The sequence below is a fragment of the Protomyctophum bolini genome (genome assembly GCF_963924005.1).
Source record: "Protomyctophum bolini genome assembly, chromosome: 2".
NCBI lineage: Eukaryota > Metazoa > Chordata > Actinopteri > Myctophiformes > Myctophidae > Protomyctophum > Protomyctophum bolini.
In genome coordinates this window covers 35,475,974-35,498,525 of record NC_137863.1, presented here as the reverse complement: position 1 = coordinate 35,498,525, position 22,552 = coordinate 35,475,974, and the positions used below count along the sequence as shown (strand labels likewise).

Genomic DNA, 22,552 nt, shown 5'->3' with positions numbered 1-22,552 from the left:
TCTCTCTCTCTCTCTCTCTCTCTCTCTTATGGATATCTATTGTGTAGTTCTATGCCCATTGGCCCTGGCATTGATTTTAGTATTCTGCTGTTAGGCAACACAACTATAATGTCCTTGAAAATACGCAGTATTACTGGAAAACATGTTATGTGTAGGCCTGTAACAAAAGAGATAATGCAGATTAGGTTTGCAATGCATGGGGTAATCTCCTAGGATAATTATGGTCACTAGACCATGCTCCATGGGTATTCTTCAGGGGTTCCGGGACCCCGAAGGGGTCCTCAGAGTTACAAAACGTGGCCACCGAATCTTTGTGTGATAGGAACTGTACATAAACCACTTGAACCCTAGCATCCCTATTCTTGGCTCTGGTCCATAGCTCTAATGCCGTTGCATTTAGAGCTATGTTACCGATGACTTCCGGGGCTTGCATGCATGCAGACCAGCCTCTCGTCTTTAGCGTAAATAAAAATAATGTTTTTGCTACTCACCAAAACAAAGGCGGGTTGTGTCATTAGAAAGCCTACTTTCCTTAGTGGAAGCACTCTGAACCCCCACCACACATATAAACGGTACTTTTTGTCTTAAACAAGAGAGAACACCGACGTTACGTACATACCCCGACATAAATACACACCCAGCCGATCGCAGTACTTGTGAGCTCTGCTCGCAAGTAATAACACACTGGTGGTAACTGGTAAACTGGCACATTTGGTGTTTGGTGTTCAATTTCATGCACACTGTGCACACAATACAATATTCAGTTCCGCGATTCGCAGGTGTTGTGAACCGTTTCCTTGGTGATGTGAATGTCCCCCGGACCGTTGATAATGAGAGAGCCATTCAAATGCGCGTTCGCGAAAAATAAATAAATAAAAGTAAATCCAACCATCTGTTCAATAGTTAAATGGCCAATGAAATTGTTGACGATTCAGTTTGGAAAATAAGTTACGTTCTAAGATATTTGAAGGCTACTTATTGATTTACAGTAATAAACACATTTGCAGCACCTCGACAAACAAAAATATCAACGTAACTGTTCGAGACGCCTATATTTTGGACCACCATTTAGTATTGGTATCATTAAGACTTAATTCAGAAGATACAATATATTTTACTACTACTACAATTTTTTTACTACATTAAGATTAACAGTGTTTTATTTACCACAAACAATATAATATATACATTTTTTACATTACACAGACGTGTTTACAAGCCTGGACAGTCTGTTACTTGGAAGTTAAAGCTATAGCAATTTGCGCAGAGCTTTTATTTTGAAAACTAACCACTGAGCTTGGCCATAATTATTATGTCTTCAGGCCTGGGACCTAAATTCCGCATAGCCCTTGATGTCAGGAAAGAATTAGATTTTATATCAGTGAATCTCACCAATCAATCCCAGCTCTGTATCTGTGGCCCTTTCAGAACAGAACTTGTGTGTCACGACCCTGTCCTCAACATCATATGATGTGTTATGGTGAACAGAGCCAGCAGACTAAATGTCTGTCTCCTGCAGGTTAATTAACCACAGTTGGATGTCAGCCAGTCACTGATACTCTGTTGCTCTGATCTAATTAAGTAGGAGACAGAACGTCAGTCGATAGCGTTGCCATTACATCTCTTCAGTAGGGTTACTAAAAGGGATGGAAGGGAGAAAAGTAAACTTAAACACATGAACCCTAGCATCCCAATGATATACCGTAGGCACGTCATAATAGGCAAACATTCAACAAACTAAACTAAATAGTAAGCATGTAACAAGTCTAAAATGAGATGCCATCCTCTCAATAGATCCGGATCAAATTCGACCAAGCAGACATTCCAACGTTCGGCATGGCGACAGGCTTTAGCTCGCTCGGCAGTGCATGTCGTGGCTCAAGTCCGCTTCATATGGCACACCTCCGTCGGGGTGTCCATAAACAAGCAGCCTCCTTCTCCCAATGTACTTCTCATCCCTCCTTTTCACATGCACAAACCATCTGAACCCTCATGTTTTATCCACAGACCTTTTAACCTGGGCTGACCCATAATGTAGTCATTTCTGACTACATGTTCTTCCTTGTCACTCCTAATGAGAATCGTACCATCCTTTATTCAGCCACCTTCAGCTACTACTTCTGTCTTTTCTTCAGTGCCACCGTTTCCAAGCCGTACAGCATGGCTGGTCTCAGCTGGTACCCTTCTTTCACAGATAGCTCCTGACACTTTCCACCACCCGTTCCACCCTGCCTGCACTCTCCTTTTCACCTCTCTTCCACACTCACCCATTACTGTGGATAGTTGACCTCAGGTATTTAAACTCCTTCGCCTTTGCCACCTCTACTCCTTGCATCCTGATTTCCATTCCTCTTCTATCTAGTCACTAGTGCATGTCTCACCACCTTTCCAGGCCCTCTTCAACCTGTTAATCTCAAATTTGTCTGCAAAAATCATAGTCCATGTGGTGCCTCCTGTCAGGTGACGAGTACATTAAGACGAACGATAACACATGTTCCATCAGACGTTGGTTGGACTACTGTATGTTTCTATGTATTGTCGTCAAATCTTTTTTGTGAAAAGGATGATAATTCCCATCCCATGCCTCAGGCTGTGTTCGCTCATGGGAAAGCCAACCAGCAGTGTGTCCGTTTTCATTGTGAGAGATGAGGAGGGAATAACTGGCAACATTAAACAGGACCTGTTCTGTCTATAAGTAATTCATTCAAACTAATACTTGTGATTATCTTTGATAATTACTAAACATTCTGCATTGATGACCTCTAACAACTAGCTTTTCTGAAATAAAACTACATTGCTGGCTACGTTTATACAATATACATAAAAAATAGATTACTCTCAAATCTGATGGGGACATTTGCAGTTTGAACGTGGTATGGGGGGCTTTCATGTAGGACGAAGCCATAAGCCCAAAGGGTGATTTGTTTAGTTTTTTGTCATTCTTAGTCATTAAAATTACAATTTCTCTTGTGCGCTCTAGCATTTTGGACTACAGTACTTTAAGGCTGTTTCTCTTTTTCTCTCTGTTTCTATTTTTAGACCTCAAACGTATAGTAATACCAGTAGAGAGAGACACACGCACACGTGTACACGCACGCACACACACACATACTGTACACACGCAAACACACACGCACACACACACAAACACACACACACACACACACACACACACACACACACACACACACACACAGTGCACTTTGCACTGGTGCTTTTTATAATTATGTTTACACTACTTTGCTTTCTATCCCAAATACATTAGTTGAGAAGCAAACTGGGAAGCCAAATTTGGTGTTGGCCAATTACCAGCCACCAAAACGAATCCCCTGCATTTTTCTGTACGTTGTCTTTTATCCTGTGGATTTGTTTATGCTTCCATTTTCAAAGATGAACATAATCGTTGCCACCTGCTTAATCTGCCTTGTCTGTTGGAACGCTTTGCCTTTTCGCTGATACATTTATGAAGAAACACAATCAACTGCAGATGTGAAAACATGGGCCTTCGACAACGTGGCACTTTGTGACATTTTGCCCACTCCATCTATCTACATCATGACTCACACTGCTGTATTAGAGAATGTTCTCTCTCGTTTTTTTCCCACGTTTCTTTTGTTTACGGGAGCATCGAAGCTGCCAATCAAGCTGTTACAGATTACTGTATATCAGTCATCTGTTATTGCATCAAGACAGGGAGAGAAGAGAGACTGAGAAATCGCCCAGAGGGGATTGATGGAGTCTTTATGTGCAGGCTGTCCATTTGTTTGAACTTACAAGAATACAGGAATAAGGTCAGAGCAGAAAATGTCACCATGTTCCATTGTTAGCCCTTTTGGGACCCCTATTTGATGTACAGAGATGACTATCAACACCAGTTGCAGGAGAGACAACACACAAAGGCCATCCCATAATGGAAATAATTCCAGTGTCTTGAGGAGGACATTGAACCCTGACCATGTCTACCCAACTTTGTGGTCTTTGTGAACACAAGCATTGGCTGATGATGGGCTGATCACCCCAGCATAGTGATGATTTGATTGGCTGAGCAAAGTATATATTGAAGATAAAAGTGACGGCAGAAGTGAAGTGAAGACGCCAAAATTGATTGGCCGGAATGACATTTGTGATGATTTGATTGGCTGAGCATGGAATGTGATGTATGATGATTCTGAATCATGTATGATGATAGAAGCGCCCCTGACTTCACACGAGTGTGAAATTGAAAGTATTTTTATTTTATTTATTAATTTCAACAAACTTCAAGAACAATCAACAAAGGCATCAGCTGCAGCTAATATTTACCGTTATGGCTGCCAGATGGTGTTTACTTCCCACCCATGTTGGGCCAACTGTTTGCAGATAAGCCATGCAACGTGCACTTGCCAATGGTTTAACTTTCAGATTTTGTTTCATATTAAACACTTATTGTGTTCTATTTTTGTTATTATTTTTGAAACTTTTGCATTGTTTTGTACTTATTTTCAAAAAAGAATAATTGATTAATAATAATAAAAAACTAAATGTAGTAAACAAAGAATAAAGGGACATTTTCTCGCAACCCAGTATTGGGGAATTACTGCTATAAATGACTGGGCAGAATTCTTTCAGAGCCAGGGAAGCCAAATGATTTATCCTCTGTGTGTAGCGGGAGGAGGGGTGGTGTGGGGGCATTTAGAAGAGAAGAAGGGCATAGAAACAGTTTAATGGAAGTCATAAAAATGCATTGGTATTTCCTTTCTTGTAGGAAGTCACATTTACTGTAGAAAGCGATTGGCTTTTGAAAGTTGAGGAAGGAGAGATGGAGGTGAGAGGAGGTTTGAATGGACCAAATCCTCTTGTGGATATGCACGCTTGCACACACATGTACGTCACACAGTCAAACTGATGATGGTGGCACTATACACTGCATGAAAAGAGGAGTTAACAGGCAATTATGGGCGCTGTATTTTGCCCGTAACCCTCAAGTTTAGAGGGCAATACAGTAATATACGGTAATATACAGGTGTGATGGTACAATTCGGGAGTTTACGGGAGTATGTTGGAAAGTTTAACGGGGGTTTCCTGTAATATACACATCCGTATTCCAAGCTTTTTGCGCAGTGATAGGTACTTTGGTAGGGCAAAAAGAAATATGAAGTACAAACGCCATCATAGTAATAAACTGTTTGCGATTGGGCAAAATGGAAAGCGCTATAGTGGTGTCTCACTGCATGGGGCTCAAGTCTTATTCCTATAATACAAATGTAAATAAAACCCTGACAGATTTTGTGTGCCTTCTTTGCACATCATACCTGCCATTTTAAATTTGAAATGGTGAAACAATTGGTTGTGTGCGTCAGAACTCCCCCTGCTCACAGACGGCTCCTAGACCATGCCACACTGCCACAAAGACATCAATATTTAATTTTGCAACAAATGTATTTAGGGTGTCAGACGCTGATGCATGGTGTTTGGCCCCGGGCAACATACAAGCTACAACCGCCACTGTTTACATGAGCAAGAGACCAGGGGGAGTAGGATTAAAGACAGTAAACGATGTATGTTGTGAACACAATGTGCTTGACTGCGTCATATACTGTAACAATGTGTAACATATCAGTATGAATCAGTTGAGTTTGTTTGTGTTTTCTCCTTGTCTGTAAACCTGAGGTTAGCCCAGCTAGCTCATGTGCGTGGTATGCGTGGGAGAGCACCACATAGTGTGAGAAAGTAAAAGACACAAATGCAGAGAAGCAGAACGAATTCATGGTTGTAGTATTGTCTGACTTACAGGTATACTTGGTTGCATTGTGAGCTTGTAGATCAGCACACAAGTATCAAATTGGTGTTAGGCGGTGGGACTTTTATATTGTGTGTGTGTGTGTGTGTGTGTGTGTGTGTGTGTGTGTGTGTGTGTGTGTGTGTGTGAGTGTGAGTGTGAGTGAGAGAGAGTATGCATGTATTATCTGCACATGTGTTTATACATGTGTCCTATCCTGTGTCAGTTTGTGGAGAAGCTGTGAGAGTGGGTGGGCAGAGACAGTATGTGTCTTATTTTACTACATTATTCAGCTTTCAGCCTACAAGCACAACAACATGTCATTCTGTCATTGTGTGTATGTGTAATCTGGTGCATGAATGATTCCTGACTTTATTTTTTACTACATTTTTCTTTTCTTTTCTTTGTTGTTGTCAAATAGCAGATATCACATTCCCAACATCATTTAGTCATTAACTCTGGCAAAACGCATACATTGGGCATTTATTCTCAGCCTTTATCGTACCGATGCTTTCTCTAATGTGTTGTCTGTGCCACCGGATAGGAATTAGGAGTGAGCAATAGTAGAAAGAACGAGCAAGAGACAGACAGAAGGAATCAGGAAAATGTTAGAGGTTTCTATATTTATCTACTGCAGATGGCTAGTAAATACAAGCTGGCTGGGTTTTCTTAAGCATTTGCCTTCAACAAAGCTGAGTGGTAACATGTCTATTTGATGAGCTTGGTTATCTTTTTTTCTTGTTCTTCAATCTTCATCGACCAACATCACAGTGGTGATGGGCTGTAAACAAGCTTCTTTTGGGTAGGCTGATTTGATTTGATTTGATTTGATTTGATTTGACTTGACGTCATACAAGAAAAAAACACATTGGACATGTACCAACATGTTTATTGGAGCAGCATCAAGGCTGGAGGATACTCTAGTGTTACTCTCACGTCCGTGTGATTGCATTAGGATGTGATTTCTCATCACTCCAGCCAAATACTTATATGCCAGTTTCAATGGACACATCCTATGCAATGTTCCCATGCTCTTTCAAATAAAAATACTCCCAACCTTTGCTCGCCCTTTGAAGTGTGCAATGCCAGGCTGCAGACAAGTACTGTGCACATTGGTGCGACAGGCCAAATTAGGCCCCTAAATTGCCACCTTTAATAATTATTAATTGGCACATGTTTGTGCTTGTTAATTAAAAACAACATTTTATTAAAGTAATTTGGCTGCAAAATATAAATTTCGAAACAAATTTTAAATGTCTCAATAAAAAATATCAACCGTATCTATGTAGTGTATTTTAATCAACAACATTTAGTAAATTAATTTGTATGGGCAGCAGCAGTCGACTAGCCGCACACAGCCGAGTTACAATGAGGTATTTTTGAAAGAGAGTAGGGCTTGCTTGTCATGGGAATGGAGTGAAAGTGAATGCACCTGAGAGAGAGAGGGAGAGAGAGAGAGAGAGAGAGAGAGAGAAGGCAATTCATAATCACGTTGTGAGAGAGAGGAGAGTTATGGATTGAGTGAGAGTTGTGTCCTGTGGAAAGCCCCTCTCTAAATGATTGATGTGTTAAGGTTGGATTGAGAGCCGCAGGGGATAACGGAACAGAGGGAGAGAGACGTATACAGTATAGGGGCGTTGGGAGGAGTGGAGTATAGGGGCGTTGGGAGGAGTGGAGGAGTCCACGTGGCATTGAGGGAGCTTCATTAGCAAGACCACACCGACTGAAGACTGCATGCATCAGATACTTTGAGCGAGTAGGGGAAACGGTAAGAGAGTCGAGGGGGGGGGGGGGGGGGTGAGAGAGGGAAAGGGTAAGTAAAAGTGAGAGACAAAAGGGGGGGAGAGATGTTGCCCCAAGAGAGAAGGGGCCCCAAGAGAGAGGGGGCATATAGGTTGTGAATAAGATAGAGGGTGCAGGAAAGACAGACAGACGTGCGCAAGCACACACACACACACACACACACACACACACACACACACACGCGCACACACACGCAGTGTTTGATCCGTCCATTGTGTGACACAGGCTCAGCATGGCTGTGCGATTGTGAAAGAGCGAGCAAGCTGAGACACGCAATGTGCACCTAAAAGCTGACGATGCATCGATCGCTTCAATTCTAAGAAAAAGTCACTAGTGGTCACCAAGAGGTGGTGGGAGCCGTTTCTTATAATCCATGCAAGCTAATCATATTTGATACTGTATCAAATATATCAAAATTCACTATTTTTGAGGGTACAAAATATGTTTTATATATTTGTGCCACTCTATTTACAGCTTTGAGCTTACCCTACAGTAAATGTGTGACATCTTTTTGGTGTGACTGTCTGTATAGTGTATGCCTGTATAGTATACACATTCAGACTCTCTGTCCACGTCGCCAAACCACATGAGGGACTCCCGTGCCCAGCATCCAGAAGGTCACGTAATCGGTTGTCCAGATCCGCCGATCCTACCACTATGCCCATACATGGCCATCTCCATATGGGAAGACTGGCCTAGACTCCATATTTGGGCATGCCTGACACATAAAAGGAACACAGACAGATAGACAAATAGAGACATTTCCATATACTGTATATGGGTATAAAGGGACAATAGGTAATGCAGAATTAGGTTGGGCATGTATTTTCAAGTTCCAACTTGCATTCCAGCGGAAACTGGTCTATTATGTATTGTACACCAGAGGTTCCCAACCACTGGTACTAGTACCACTGGTGGTACTTGAGCCCCCCTCTGGTGGTACTCAGAGGAGTGAGTTGCCCAAAAAAAAAAGACAAAAGTGGAATGAAATATTTATATTGCTACAGGTAGTTTTTCTGACCAAGCAATTGGTTGAAATAGGCTCTCCAGCCATGCTGAAATGAGAATGACAGACAGGCAGCACACCTAGCCGTTAATTTGAGAACGGATTAATCACATTAGAAATATCATCAGTTGTGCTGATTAGTGATTAGACAGAGTTTTGTCAGAGCAGCAGCATTGTTGGCTTATAGGAATGGAACAAAAAGGGCAGGTATATGCTCCTGTATTTCTAACATGTATTATGGTGGTACTTGGAGAGCCAAATATATTCTGAGGTGGTACTTCAGTATAAAAAGGTTGGGAACCAATGATGTACAGTATATAATTGTGTGAAATCTTTATCTGTGTGTCCGTCTGTAGTTACCACATATCTGAAGGGTGCAATGGGTATTGCAAAACCGTGTGGGGATATTTTTTTATTTTGTATCTTAATTGATTCTTGAGTCCTGTTTTCTATGGTTGCTGAGTGTGTTCAGGGTTACTTTAATGCCTTTTTAATGACATTTAACTGGCTTGTTCCACTTCTCAGTTAGAGGGTAATGAGGTCTATGCTGAGGTCATTTCAATTGACTGATAAGGGATAATGTGATTTTCTGGCATCATCACATCTTATTGCTTGCAATGTTTTTCTGTGGTACTGTAGATTGCCTATGTTTTTCTTCATCTTGAGATGATTTGGAAACAAAATATTGTATGGCTATAAAGTAGTCTATAGATTCCCTTTGAATAGAGCCCAGCTTTTTTCTTTGTCATTCAGGTTGAAAAGATCCAGTGCCTCTCACGGCTTGCATATTTTAAAACAACAGCATTACTAATTCAAAACAGCATAAGCATAATACCCAGGGCCATTTAGCATTATGGTTCTGTGGTGTTCATTAACTCTTCACCAACATAGAAGGGTTGCAGACAATCCAGACATCATCCAACAAGTATCACACACTAGCTCCTTATAGCGAGCTTAACCACATAAGCCCTATACCGTGTCCATGGTCATGTCATAATAGGTGATAATATGCAAACATTCAGTGACAATACAAACATTTGTCAAAAATGGCACATCTACAAGCTCACAATGCCCCGTGTTGTGAGGCGTTGTGACCTTGTAGATCGGATATTTCTGCTATTAGACATACAAAAAAATCGGACTCAGGCTGAAGTGAGTGGTGCTGTACTGTACTTGTGCTGTACAAACTCTCTTCCCTGGCCTCTGTGTATGTGTCTGTGTGTTAGGCTGCACAACAGTTACACTTGGTGGTGTGTTAGGCTGCACAACAGTTACACTTGGTGGTGTGTTAGGCTGCACAACAGTTACACTTGGTGGTGTGTTAGGCTGCACAACAGTGACACTTGGTGGTGTGTTAGGCTGCACAACAGTGACACTTGGTGGTGACAATATGCTATTTCCGTGCTCGGACCCAGGGACACACATAGCTGTCTATAGGAGTGTTGCACCACTCAACAAAGTATACTGTATAGAAACAAGAGAGACGATGGTCAGTTATGATCGAAACATGTTGGCAGTTGCCTTTTAATTAAATAATGGCTATTCCTCCTTTAACCTTTGAGTGCCCGGACCGTCTCTCTATGTTTCTCTAATTCATATTCACCCTTGGGCATTCACTCTTTTTTTCTGTCCCATTGGCAGGTGGGCCACTTCCCTGCCTAAAGATGTTAACCAGTAACAGAACACACACACAACACCTCTAACAATATGTTCTCTCTCTTTCCCTTCCCCTCTTCTACCCCACTACCCCATGTCTCTCTTAGGATATCCCGCGCTGCCTCTGTCCTGCTGTCCGACCCTTGCTTCCAGCTCCACTCCATCCAGCACCTATTGGGCGAGGGAGGAGACGGCTCCATCTCCACCATAGCAGCGCTGGGAAAAGCTGCCACCACTTTGACCCCAGTCGTAGGGCCCCTGGCCTCCGCCATCATGACCCCCACCCTTCCCTCGTCGGCTCCCGGTGGCACGAGCCCTGCGGATCACAAGCACTTCTCCCTGCATGCATGTGAGTTCCACAGATTGAATGTGCACGGTTACAGTAAGTAACCAAGAACAGGGGAATCATTTACAGTTAGTGTAAAGATTCGATATGCTACAAAGTTTCTGTGGCTGCTATAGATGGATATCTCTGCTGTCGGGAAGAAACCACCTAATTCCAAAATGTTCATTTTTCAGGAAATGAAAAATATGTTTTTTCAGTACATTAAGAAAACCAAAGCAATGCTGCCTCATCAAAGTTGGTGTTGTGACTTTATATGTTGTCAACTACGTGCATTAGAGGGGGAGAGGTGGTGGACTTAGCTACTTAAGCAGCTAAGCAGCAGTTTGAGGGTCCAATGGAGTTACGAAGTTTGGTCCAAAGCGTTTTTTACTACTTTCTATTGTATTGTATTGTTTTCGAAACAACACACAGATGTAAAAGGTGTTCAATAGCACTAGATTCATGCAATCAAAATCCTCAAAAATGGAGTTTAAAACACCCCAGTTTTATAAAAGACACTTACGATTAGATATCAAACTACTGTCTACTGTATCTACATAACATAACATACTATCTACAGTACAGTATATAACATGCTAATGCTTAGCATATGTGAACAAGTAAAACATGCATCTATACACATAAAATAACTAGCATCTATTTAATGGGGGGTTTCTTTTGGATGATCTTCAACATTATTAAACAAGACTCTTACTACTACTACTGAGAGTGCAAATTGTATTCTCTTTCTATAGGGTTTCTTTTGGGAACCATCAATCTGTCCTGAGTTGAATATTCAGAGGCTGATACGTTACATAGCCCTCCTCGTATGACACTTTACATACACGTGTATGTGTGTGTGTGTGTGTGTGTGTGTGTGTGTGTGTGTGTGTGTGTGTGTGTGTGTGTGTCTGTGTGTGTCTGTGTGTGTCTGTGTGTGAGTGAGAGCTTTTGCTTGGATTTGTGTACAGCGTTGGCATGTGTTCAAGGTTTTGTATTGTCGCAGTTGGTATGTTGGTATGAGTGCAATTCTTTTTTACTTTTAAGATTTGTTTTTGGCTTTTTGCCTTTATTGATCATTTTTAGTGAGAGAGAGAATGGGAGAGACATGCAGCAAAGGTTGTTATGAACGGGACTCAAACAGGCGACGCACTGTCAGGCCAGAGCCTATATGTGGCATGTGCCTCGACCACTAGGCCAGCGGGTGCCCCCATAAGTGCAATTCTTATACTGTGTCATGTGTACTCTACATGTGTGTGCATGTGTGCGTGTGTGTGCGCATGCGTGTGTGTGTGTGTGTGTGTGTGTGTGTGTGTGTGTGTGTGTGTGTGTCAACAATGACCCTAGCAGAATGCTAAGTTGCCTGTTAAGCAATCGGTCACAACAAGAGACGGCCTTGTCACCACGCCAGCCGTTTGCTGTTGCCATGGCAACACAACGGTTTCTGTAGACACCATGCTAGGCATCACCTGGAGGCTTTGAAAAACTCCATGGCAGGAATTACTGTGTTGATTTCTCGGAACAGTGTTTGTCAGTATCCACCACTGCAGAAACATAAATCATCCAAGCGAAGACATCTGGAGCAGCTACACATGTACTGTATCTCTGTTATCAATCTTTACTTAACACATTACATTATACCTCCGTTTCTTGAGCCCTCGGATGGCACTCACCAGAGACGTTGTGAAGCTCACTAGAGCATGGGTTTTAGGGGGGACAAGGACAAGTGGACTCCTCTGTTGGAGTACCTATGAGCATCTCCTCAGCTTTGAGGAGATACAAGTCCCCTAAGGAGACGTAAGTCCACTAACCCTAACCTCAGTCTTAACCGGCCACGTAAGTCCCCTAACCCTAACGTCAGTCTTAACCGGCCACGTAAGTCCCCTAACCTCAGTCTTAACCGGCCACGTCAGTCAGTTTCACTATGTTTTCACTTCGTGCGCCAGTCATTTCTCTTCCATGTTTCCTCATTGCAGCCTACGTGCTCCATCGCATGGTCTTGATGAGTAACCTACATCGTGATTATGGGTTGATAGGATTTGAAGCAGGTGGATGCTACTGGGGTTCATGTGGTTAATGTAATGCCACGTGACAGCCTGATATTGATTGGGCTACGGACGGTACATTATTGATTGTCTTTACATAATTCAGAAACTCAGCTCATTGTGACACACTGTGTGTGTGCCTGCAAGCTGTGGTATCGAACCACAGCGCTTTAGAATTCCTCTCAGAAGTTTCAAAGCTAGGTTCCGACCCCACGCTTTTTGTTTTTGTTTGATAAGAACCCTACTACGACTCCCCAATGCATAGCGTCAGTGACCCAGTGCATAAAATACATACATTTAAGACATATTGCACAGTAAGTCCCTTTAGTCCATAAAGTGTCAAATGTCAGAGTTCAAGTGTCAGTGTTTAAGGCTATGACTGCTCTGGGGTAGAAACTATATATATTTTATTTTTTTGATGTGATTTACAGTAGGAGACCATGCTGATTAGTCATATCAATCCAAGAGGCCAGGAAGACCTTTTCGCTGAACAAGTGGCCCAAAGTAATGTCTTTGTTGGATTATTTGAAGGTGTTTCTGCGTAGCTAACACATTGCAAAAGACACCGTGATACAGTTTTGCCACATAAGTGTCATATTCTGCCCACATCAAGTCATGGCAAAACATGCACTATGGCTGTGGCTGTGCGTGCGTCCGTGAGATTGAGCCCTGGTCCACAAAAGGTGACTACTGGTAAACATTGATAATTCCATACATCTAATATGGGAACTCGTGAACACACTAATTGTCACTGTGCCACCTGGCGACTACTCAAAGAAGCACACCCACCAATGTTAATACAGTAAAAATCACACCGTACTACAGTACAGTGCCAAAGTGGGTCCTTGCTGCATCTGTTCAACTGTCAAAGGTTGCCAAATATTAGCAGGTAACGTTTAGATAACCACCCCTTTCCCATTATCTCTTATCCCTGGCCATGTGCTGAATACATATCAGCTCCTATAAAGATGTTCAGGTGATTTACAGTAGGAGACCATCTGCCAGGACTCAGCCAGAACAGATGACACCACATGTGCTTGCGGTGAAACGTACAAGCCTTGAAGGCGATTTAGGAGCTAATAAAACACCCGGGCGACTTGTAGCGGCTACTGGTGACTATCTTTTGAGTTTCTAATCGTTGTAAGGATGAATGGGTAGATGGCTGGTGTTGGATATACAGAAGATGGACAGACAGATGGTGGACATAGAGGTGGTAATAGACAGAATGATAGACAGAGTATGCAGGAACTGTACATGCACTTATGTAGACATAGGGAGAGGTACAGTACATATAATTTAGACCCATCCAATCTTAAACAAATAATAATAATGATAATGATAGCTCAGATTTATATAGCACTTTTCTAAGTACCTAAAGTCGCTTACACAAAATAAGAAAAACAATCTTCTAGACGAGAGCACTGGTTCCCAAATAGTCGGCAGCAGCATCGAGCACACCATACTGTAGTTCTCCTCACTCTTTATTATTCTCCTCAAAAACTTTGATCTAGTCCTTACATACAGTACTAGTACTTACTGTAACACCTAGAAACCCTATTCAAACTTCATGATGTTCAGCTTACTGTGGACATTTATGCTTGTTCATGTATTGTTTAAATCTATAACTCCTTCATACTTTCACATACAAATTTGATTAACAATTTAAAAAAAATAACCTTACTGTAGATGCATGCTTTTACCCTGTCTTATCAAGCTTTTTTCATTTCACCTGTTAGCAAGCATGTTACATTAACATGATTTAACTTACAGACTTATTTTTCAACTTTTTTGACTTTTTGAGCTATCTCACTGCAAACTTCAGGCCTGGAAAAAAGTAATTATGTTGGAATAGCTTATTTTGTCAGTATCTGCCGAGAACACAGGAGTCTATCACAGTTACAATGCACTAGACCCCTGAGAGACGGATTGTTCATATGCCGAGTTGTCAGTGCCAAGGTTCAATCCCATTGTAAGCTCTACCAACTGAGCTACCCGGACACTATAGAAATAAACTGCATTGACATTGCATGAATGTGATGAAGGCACTTCATCACAAAGTTTTTTCGAACTTGTATCTGTGTTGTCATAAGGCTCATTCTGTAGCACAGTGAATACTGTATACCAGAACTATGGAATAGTTTGTGTTGGAACAGCTTTCACTGCCAAGAGCTGGCAAACATATCAGCTTAAAATGAGCTGCACTTTTTCTGTCACTGTCTATCACTTTCTCTCTCTCCATCTCTCTTTCTCAGCATCTGCTTCTCTCTGTCTCAATTTTCTTTCTACCATCATCCACCAAATCCCTTCGGCTTTCAAATAATTGTCCCCACCAGGCCGAAGGCATACACCGTCCGTCCGTGCCCAGCTTAACTTCGGCAACGTGGGCCAGTCCATGCCAAACTGTGCACACACACTCGACCATCCTCTGCCCAAAACTTTCCAGAACGCATTTCTTTATATTACTCGTACACATTTTATCCATACATCACCCAAATCAGTTGACACTATCTCTATAGTCATGTGATCAACACAAATCCGTCCGATTTCCTATATTCCATCACGATTGGCTAACATTGATTAACGATTGGCTAATCATCAACGCAGAGTGCAATTTGAAGGGAATTACTACTAGGCAGATGAATAAATCCCACCCTTTTCACATGGGCCTGTTATAGCGCCACCAGCAGGTGGACTTTTGCAAAACACATTTTGTCGAAAAAAGTCAAATCATGACTTTGAATGTCGAATTGCCATCAAAGGAAGCCTTGGTCCCAGCCTTACTCATCTGCAAAGAGAAACTTTCTAGTTATCACTCAAATATGTCTCTCCTCTCCCTCTTAACACATTTTGTACATAATACGTCCTGAAACGTCATAAGGATTGGAACCGAGAGGTGCCTTAGACGTCTGTGGACGTCCTAGCGACGTCCAAACGACGCGGGGCGAGATAATAATATTCAGAATTATTCTTTTTTTTTTTTTTGGCAGTTCGCTTTTCGCTTGCCGTATGCTAACGCTCTGTGCAACTATTAGCTTGTCATTGACTCCCATGTTAGCGCGGCGGAAAGAATGACTCGTATCTCCTCATCCAGGGCGCTCTCCGTGGTGATGAATGGATCGATATGCTGGCGCTGCGTTTCTGCTCCTCATCCGTCTCTCCCGCAAAATATGAACTCTTTTTGGAGCGTATATAAATATATTAAGATGATCGGAGAATGTGAGGTCACTTTGTCAGTCAACTTTTTTAAGAAAGTATTTCCGGTTCATGGCTTTCAAAATAACAGCGATCACTACTCTGGCGATTACTCTGGCGCAAGCAGCGCCTTTATTTTGATGCAGTTCCGGTACTAAATGTGTTAATTATGTCTCTCTTCCTCTCTCCTCTCCTCTCCCACCCCTCTTCCTCTCTCTTTCGCACACGCATACGCACACACACTTTCCTCTTCACTCTTCCAGACAGCAGGTGTGTAATACCACCTTCATAGATGGACATGGCCGCCTTCCAGTAAGCCACTATTCACAAACCCAGACCGCAGTGAAACTCAATCCTGCACATTGGCCCATGAGAGACAGATGGAAGGGGGGAGGGGGGGACTGGGATTGAGCAAGTGGCAGGAAAGGAATCGAACAAGCAAACCTGTGACTGCAGAGAACTTTGGCAATATAAATATTACTTCTTATGCCGAATAATTAAAGCATGTTTAAATGGAAATGGCTAGGGAGATTAATTTATTAGGAGTGGAGAGGTGGCAGAAGCAATGGAGAGACGATGCGCAGAATAGTGGGATGGGGAGCATTTGTTTGTTTGTGTTTTAAACCTGGCTTGCTAGACAACACATTTCAGGTGACATTCACTCACGATACATTCTGAATCGGTGGTGCAGAAATTGGATTGATGGCCATGAAATTACTGCCAATGAGAGTAGCTGAGCCACAGGGACTGTCAGGGAGCAGAGAAGACTGTAAGAGAGCAGGATAGTTGCTTGAAGGAAAAGTACTGAAGTCACACACTGACAGTACGATAAAAGCAGTGAGAGGGAAAGAGGCAGCACAATTAAAGTGCTTTTACCTCCTTGCCCAGTGGGGTGGACTCAGAGGGAAGACATGTTTACGGAATGAAAGAAGGAAGGGGAGTTGAGGAGAAAAGGCTGGGGGAAATATGCAGAGAGTGAACAGAAGAGAAGAGCAAGGTCACAGAGAAGAGGTGAGATGTGACAAGCAAAGGTACAAGGAAGATGAGAAGAGAGGTTGAAAATCGGGATGGGGGCAGATACTGTGTGTGTGTGTGTGTGTGTGTGTGTGTGTGTGTGTGTGTGTGTGTGTGTGTGTGTGTGTGTGTGTGTGTGTGTGTGTGTGTGTGTGTGTGTGTGTGTGTGTGTGTGTGTGTGTGTGTGTGTGTGTGTGTGTGTGTGTGTGTGTGTGTGTGTGTGTGTGTGTGTGTGTGTGTGTGTGTGTGTGTGTGTGTGTGTGTGTGTGAAATAAATGGACACATTCTGCGTGCCCAAAGTGAGAAGTTGCAATACCTTTATTCCCTGCAGTAACATCTGTCAACAATAATGGTAGAATACTAATAAACTATCAAAGTACTTTACATAAACGCAAGATATTCTAATACTATTCGAAATACTTGCAAATCTGTATATATGCAGGGTGCAAGAATAGGGGAAAAACTAGTCCTGGCCCCCTGTGGAAGACCCCTGGTATTAACTACTACTCATTTTTGTAATCAGTGCCCAAATTTGAACCCCATCATTTTCTGACAGTTTGGTCCCTATGAAAGCCAAAAAAGCACTTTTAGCAAAAAAATCCTACGGAAATACACCTCGTACCACACTACAGTGGTCATTGGAAGATACAGACCCTTAAGTGTGAAAGGAAAGGAGAGTTCTTGGAGAGCGAAGTTAGTAATTGAAAAAAGGGTGAAAGCCACAGTCAAAAATGAAAGTGTGAAATGGAAAAAGACAGAAAGCAAAATGTGTGTGTGTGTGTGTGTGTGTGTGTGTGTGTGTGTGTGTGTGTGTGTGTGTGTGTGTGTGTGTGTGTGTGTGTGTGTGATCTCTAATTATCTGTACAGTGCCATTTCATTCTTTACCTCAGGATTTCTCTTTCACTCACTTTCTTCGTCTCTCCCTGTCTAGTGTTTACACGTCTCTCTCATGCAGTCTCTCTCTCTCACTCTGTGACTCCTGAGCCTTTGTCTGTCCAGTTTCTCAATATGCTTTATTGGAACTGTCTTTCTGCCAGCCTGTCACTCTTCTTTTGTTTCATTTTCCATCTACTTGAAAACATTGATCTTTGTCTTTCTGCTTCTGTCCGTCTCTTTGACATATTGCTGTATTTGCTCTCTCCCTCCTTCCCTTTGATTTATTACCACAACAAGCAAAGACAACAGTCCATGTTTGATACATGGAGTAGGATAACAACCATCCATGCGCATTGAAGTACAGTAGGCAAACCACCACTTTGTGGTGAATATCATTTGAAGTGGGCATCTTCTATCGTACGGCCGGCAAAAGTGAGCATGAAGTAAAAAATACCTCTTCCAGAAGTAATTTTTTGTTTATCATTGGGCAAGCCAAACCATCTGGAACAGTTAGTCTGTGTCATCACTGTTGGACGGAAACCTTGCACTATTTGTCAGGAAATGTGACCCTATGTAGTCACATTTTGTCACAAATACAATTGTGACAAAATGATACCAATACGTTTGTACTTTTACTCAAATTGAATTGACTTCCGATATTATACTTGTTATTATACTTGTTTTTCTAAGGCTGAGCATGCTTCAAACAAATGTGGAGCAAAAGATCAAACGCAGTGCCTTGCCAAACTGCATTATAGCAGTTCTTACTCCTCTGAGATGTTCTAACACTCGCCAGCAACGTACCAAGGCCAGTTTTGAAGAGAGGTTCTGTTCTCTGAGGATGTTTTAAACACTACAATCCTTAGGCAAATGTATTCATAGAGAGAGAGAGAGAGAGAGAGAGAGAGACATTATGTCTGTCACCAGGAATGGCAAAGTCTCTGAGACAAATTATGTCAAAGCACGTTGGAGGTTGATGTAAACAAGCAGCTGAGTTCCGTAGTAAAACCGCCTTTCCATCACTGTGGTGGGCGAGTAATGTTCAGAATCCAGAGCGTAAGCCTCATCGAGTCTAAAACATTTTTGTTCTCAGAAAAATTTGTTCATTTCGGCAAGCCGTGCCAAAGCAAAAATAAATAAGAAGAACGTTTGGAGCAGCTCCTCTGACATCAAATGATATGCAATCAGATATGCTCCAATCCAAACTTAGACTTGTACAATACATGCTGGCATATATGGGCAAAAGGACAAATCACATGCAAATCAACAGTAAACTGTATTATAAACGTCACTCTTGACATTCTACACCAGTGTGTAATGAATACAATTAGGTTTGCATTCACACAGCATTATTATGAGTGACCACTAGTGCATTGGTCCAGAGTACCAGAAATCTCATCAAATACATTAAGAGCATCTGAGAGCTCACATTCCAGTGTCTGCAATACATCATAGGGTGCGGCAATGAGAGATTTCTATTTCACGTTTCCCTGCGTGCTTTATTTTTAGTGCCCAGGCTGTAACATAACCACTGACTTTGAGCCCCAGTGTTTCCCAGATGTCATTTTGTAGGCTCCCTCTGTAACACAAGGCCATTATCTGCCCCTGTATCTGGTTTCACTGTAACGATTACAGAGGCAGAAAGCCACCTACATGTGGACTCGGTATCACCAGTATGGATTTAACCATGTGAGCCCTAGCTTCCATATTCTGGCCATGTCATAATAGGCGAAGGTCTGCAAAAACATTCAGCAAAAATAGCAGACCTACGAGCTCACGACACTTGCTTGTGAGATTGTGCAGTACATATTTCGGTGACGAGATTTGGTGTAGACTGTAGAGGGAAGAAAAGAGGAGGCCAATGTAATATCCCTGGGGAACCTGGTCAATGAAGTACTCTTTATAGGGTGTTCTTTTATATATAGATCTTACTTTTGATGGTGTTGTACTGTTGTTAAGCAATTCCATTCATTATGCTTGTGCTCTGCTTCAGTGCTCTTAATGAGATTGTGTTGTACATTGTTGTGTTGAGGTAAGCCTCAAGGAATTAAATGCCTTTTTTACCCTTGAGTGTTTGGCTGTTTGCCAGTGTCCCTATTTGCATAAATAGTGAATATATAGCATATCTACGTACACCCCTGACTTGCCCAAAATAGGCACGTCAGGTTGAAGGTGCGTATGTCAGTGGTTCCCAAAGTGGGGTCCGGGGACCCCTAGGGGTCCTTGAGGGAGTTCCATTGAGTCCTCAGCTAAATGATATTTAGGAACCAAATGGACCCTTTCTGGGTCTGTAAGTCAGAGAGTCTTCCATTTGTACACTCTCATACTTACATTAACTTTAATTTGATTTTACAATATACATTAGGGTCCCAGAGATAGAAATGCCATTAAATAGGGGATCATAGCCTAACTCAGGTTGAAATGAAAATGGTTCAAAATCACTTATGGGGGTCCTTGGCATATATTTTCAAATGGCTAATGAGTATCATTTTGGGGGTCCTTGACATGAAAAAGTTTGAGAACCACTGGTGTATGGTGACTGACCTTTAGTCGTACAGTATGTGCATAATGTTCATGCATACAGTATATTCTCACCAACAGATACAGACTACATCAGTGTATGTGCATAATGTTCATGCATACAGTATATTCTCACCAACAGATACAGACTACATCAGTGTATGTGCATAATGTTCATGGATACAGTATATTCTCACCAACAGATACAGACTACATCAGTGTATGTTCATAATGTTCATGGATACAGTATATTCTCACCAACAGATACAGACTACATCAGTGTATGTTCATAATGTTCATGGATACAGTATATTCTCACCAACAGATACAGACTACATCAGTGTATGTTCATAATGTTCATGGATACAGTATATTCTCACCAACAGATACAGACTACATCAGTGTATGTTCATAATGTTCATGGATACAGTATATTCTCACCAACAGATACAGACTACATCAGTGTATGTGCATAATGTTCATGGATACAGTATATTCTCACCAACAGATACAGACTACATCAGTGTATGTTCATAATATTCATGCATACAGTATATTCTCACCAACAGATACAGACTACATCAGTGTATGTTCATAATATTCATGCATACAGTATATTCTCACCAACAGATACAGACTACATCAGTGAGGAGGAGCAGCGGAAAGTGGAGCGGATGTTGTCCTTCCTCACAGAGGAGTCCAAGCAGGCTGCCGCCAGCACCGCTGTAAGTACACTATTCTAACGTTACATCTGCCATTTGATGATATTGCGATATCTCCACTAGAAACTGAAAACGGCACCTGGTTTTCCTTTGTGCGCTGAGTAAGCAATGATCATCACAGTCAATGAAGCCCATTGAAAAAAATGCTGCGTCAACGACCCGATACTTTTTCGGGGTGAAAGTGTTCTTGTGTGCCGGAGGTAATGTGACATGTCACACTGTAGTACAGTATACCACAGAACCTCTAAAGGAGTGTATACAACACTGTAAACACTTTACAATTGGGTCCACTAATTAATTTGTTGATATAAACATGACTTTCTATGAATTATAATACTTCTTTTTTTATTGAACAGTCAGATACAGTAAAGTTCCTCACTTTGCTAGTCCGTGTGGTACTGTGTGGCACAGTACCACATCTGTCAGAAAAGGGCTGAAGAAATTCTGTCGCTGGGGAACTGTGGGTGAAAAAAGTCAGAAACCCCCAAACTTAAACTTGAGCGTTAATTGTGTGAGTGCCAGTGGAGATATTGAAGTTGGCCACTCGGACACATGACAATGTTGGCTGGCTGCCGCAGTGCATTTCCTCCCACCTCTTCCTCACTACCCCTTCTTCATCTCCCTCCTCCTCCTCCTCCTCCATTCTTTTCTCTGCAGTGGCAAGTTGGCAACCCGATCCGTTTGACCCCCCCCCCCCCATACTCAACCACAGAAGCAATTTAGTCAGACAAATGGTTTACAATGGAGAGCAAGGGGAAGGAAGGAAGTTGGGTTAGGAATAAAGCCACAGTAGAGTTGTGAGTCATTATAGATATGTTTTATTTATGAATTATCTTGTTTTCTTTAGAGGGGGGGGGGGGGGGGGGTGGCATGCCTTATCCAATTTTTCTGTGTCATGCTTCACCAGTACGCCTAAGACATTGTAGAGAGACCATTCATTTCTGACCTACAGGCACCTTTGCAGACTTGTGCCAGAAGGTAGCTCTGGTCCACAGCTTCATTAGAGCTATGGAACTGTTCTCTTCCTTGTGCCAGAAGGTAGCTCTGGTCCACAGCTTCATTAGAGCTATGGAACTGTTCTCTTCCTTGTGCCAGAAGGTAGCTCTGGTCCACAGCTTCATTAGAGCTATGGAACTGTTCTCTTCCTTGTGCCAGAAGGTAGCTCTGGTCCACAGCTTCATTAGAGCTATGGAACTGTTCTCTTCCTTGTGCCAGAAGGTAGCTCTGGTCCACAGCTTCATTAGAGCTATGGAACTGTTCTCTTCCTACGCTCGCATAAATGCAGACCAGCCTCGTCTGTAGCGTAAATATAAAAAATGTTTTACCTACTATACAAAGGTGGTTTGTGTAATTAGAAAGCCTACTTTCCTTAGTGGACGCACTCTGAAACCCTCTTAGGAAAATCTTGTCTTATGAGATTTTTCTCTTGGCAATATCGGTAGAGGGCGCAGTGGAGTAACTAAAGGTTTTTTCGGTGGAAAAACAATCCCTTTCTGGCCAAAAAGTGCATTTTCTACTTGTGATGGGGGGCTCAGTGTGCATCCACTAAGGAAAGTAGGCTTTCTAATTACACAAACTGCCTTTGTATTGGTGAGTAAGTAAAATGTTTTTTATATTTCCGCTACAGAGGAGAGG

At 42.1% G+C, this 22,552-nt stretch overlaps 1 protein-coding gene across 4 annotated transcripts in view; it reads left to right on the top strand.

Moving 5' to 3' along the window:
- The window catches only part of rnf123 (ring finger protein 123), a gene marked incomplete at its 3' end in the record, with an annotated part of 161,693 nt that overhangs the window by 119,369 nt on the left and 19,772 nt on the right, over positions 1 to 22,552 (top strand). For all 4 annotated transcript variants that reach the window (XM_080774155.1, XM_080774156.1, XM_080774154.1 and 1 more), the window contains exons 37-38: positions 10,331 to 10,572; positions 20,826 to 20,920. In XM_080774155.1, the coding sequence (XP_080630281.1) occupies positions 10,331 to 10,572; positions 20,826 to 20,920 (337 nt within the window). The remainder of the gene's footprint in view (positions 1 to 10,330; positions 10,573 to 20,825; positions 20,921 to 22,552) is intronic.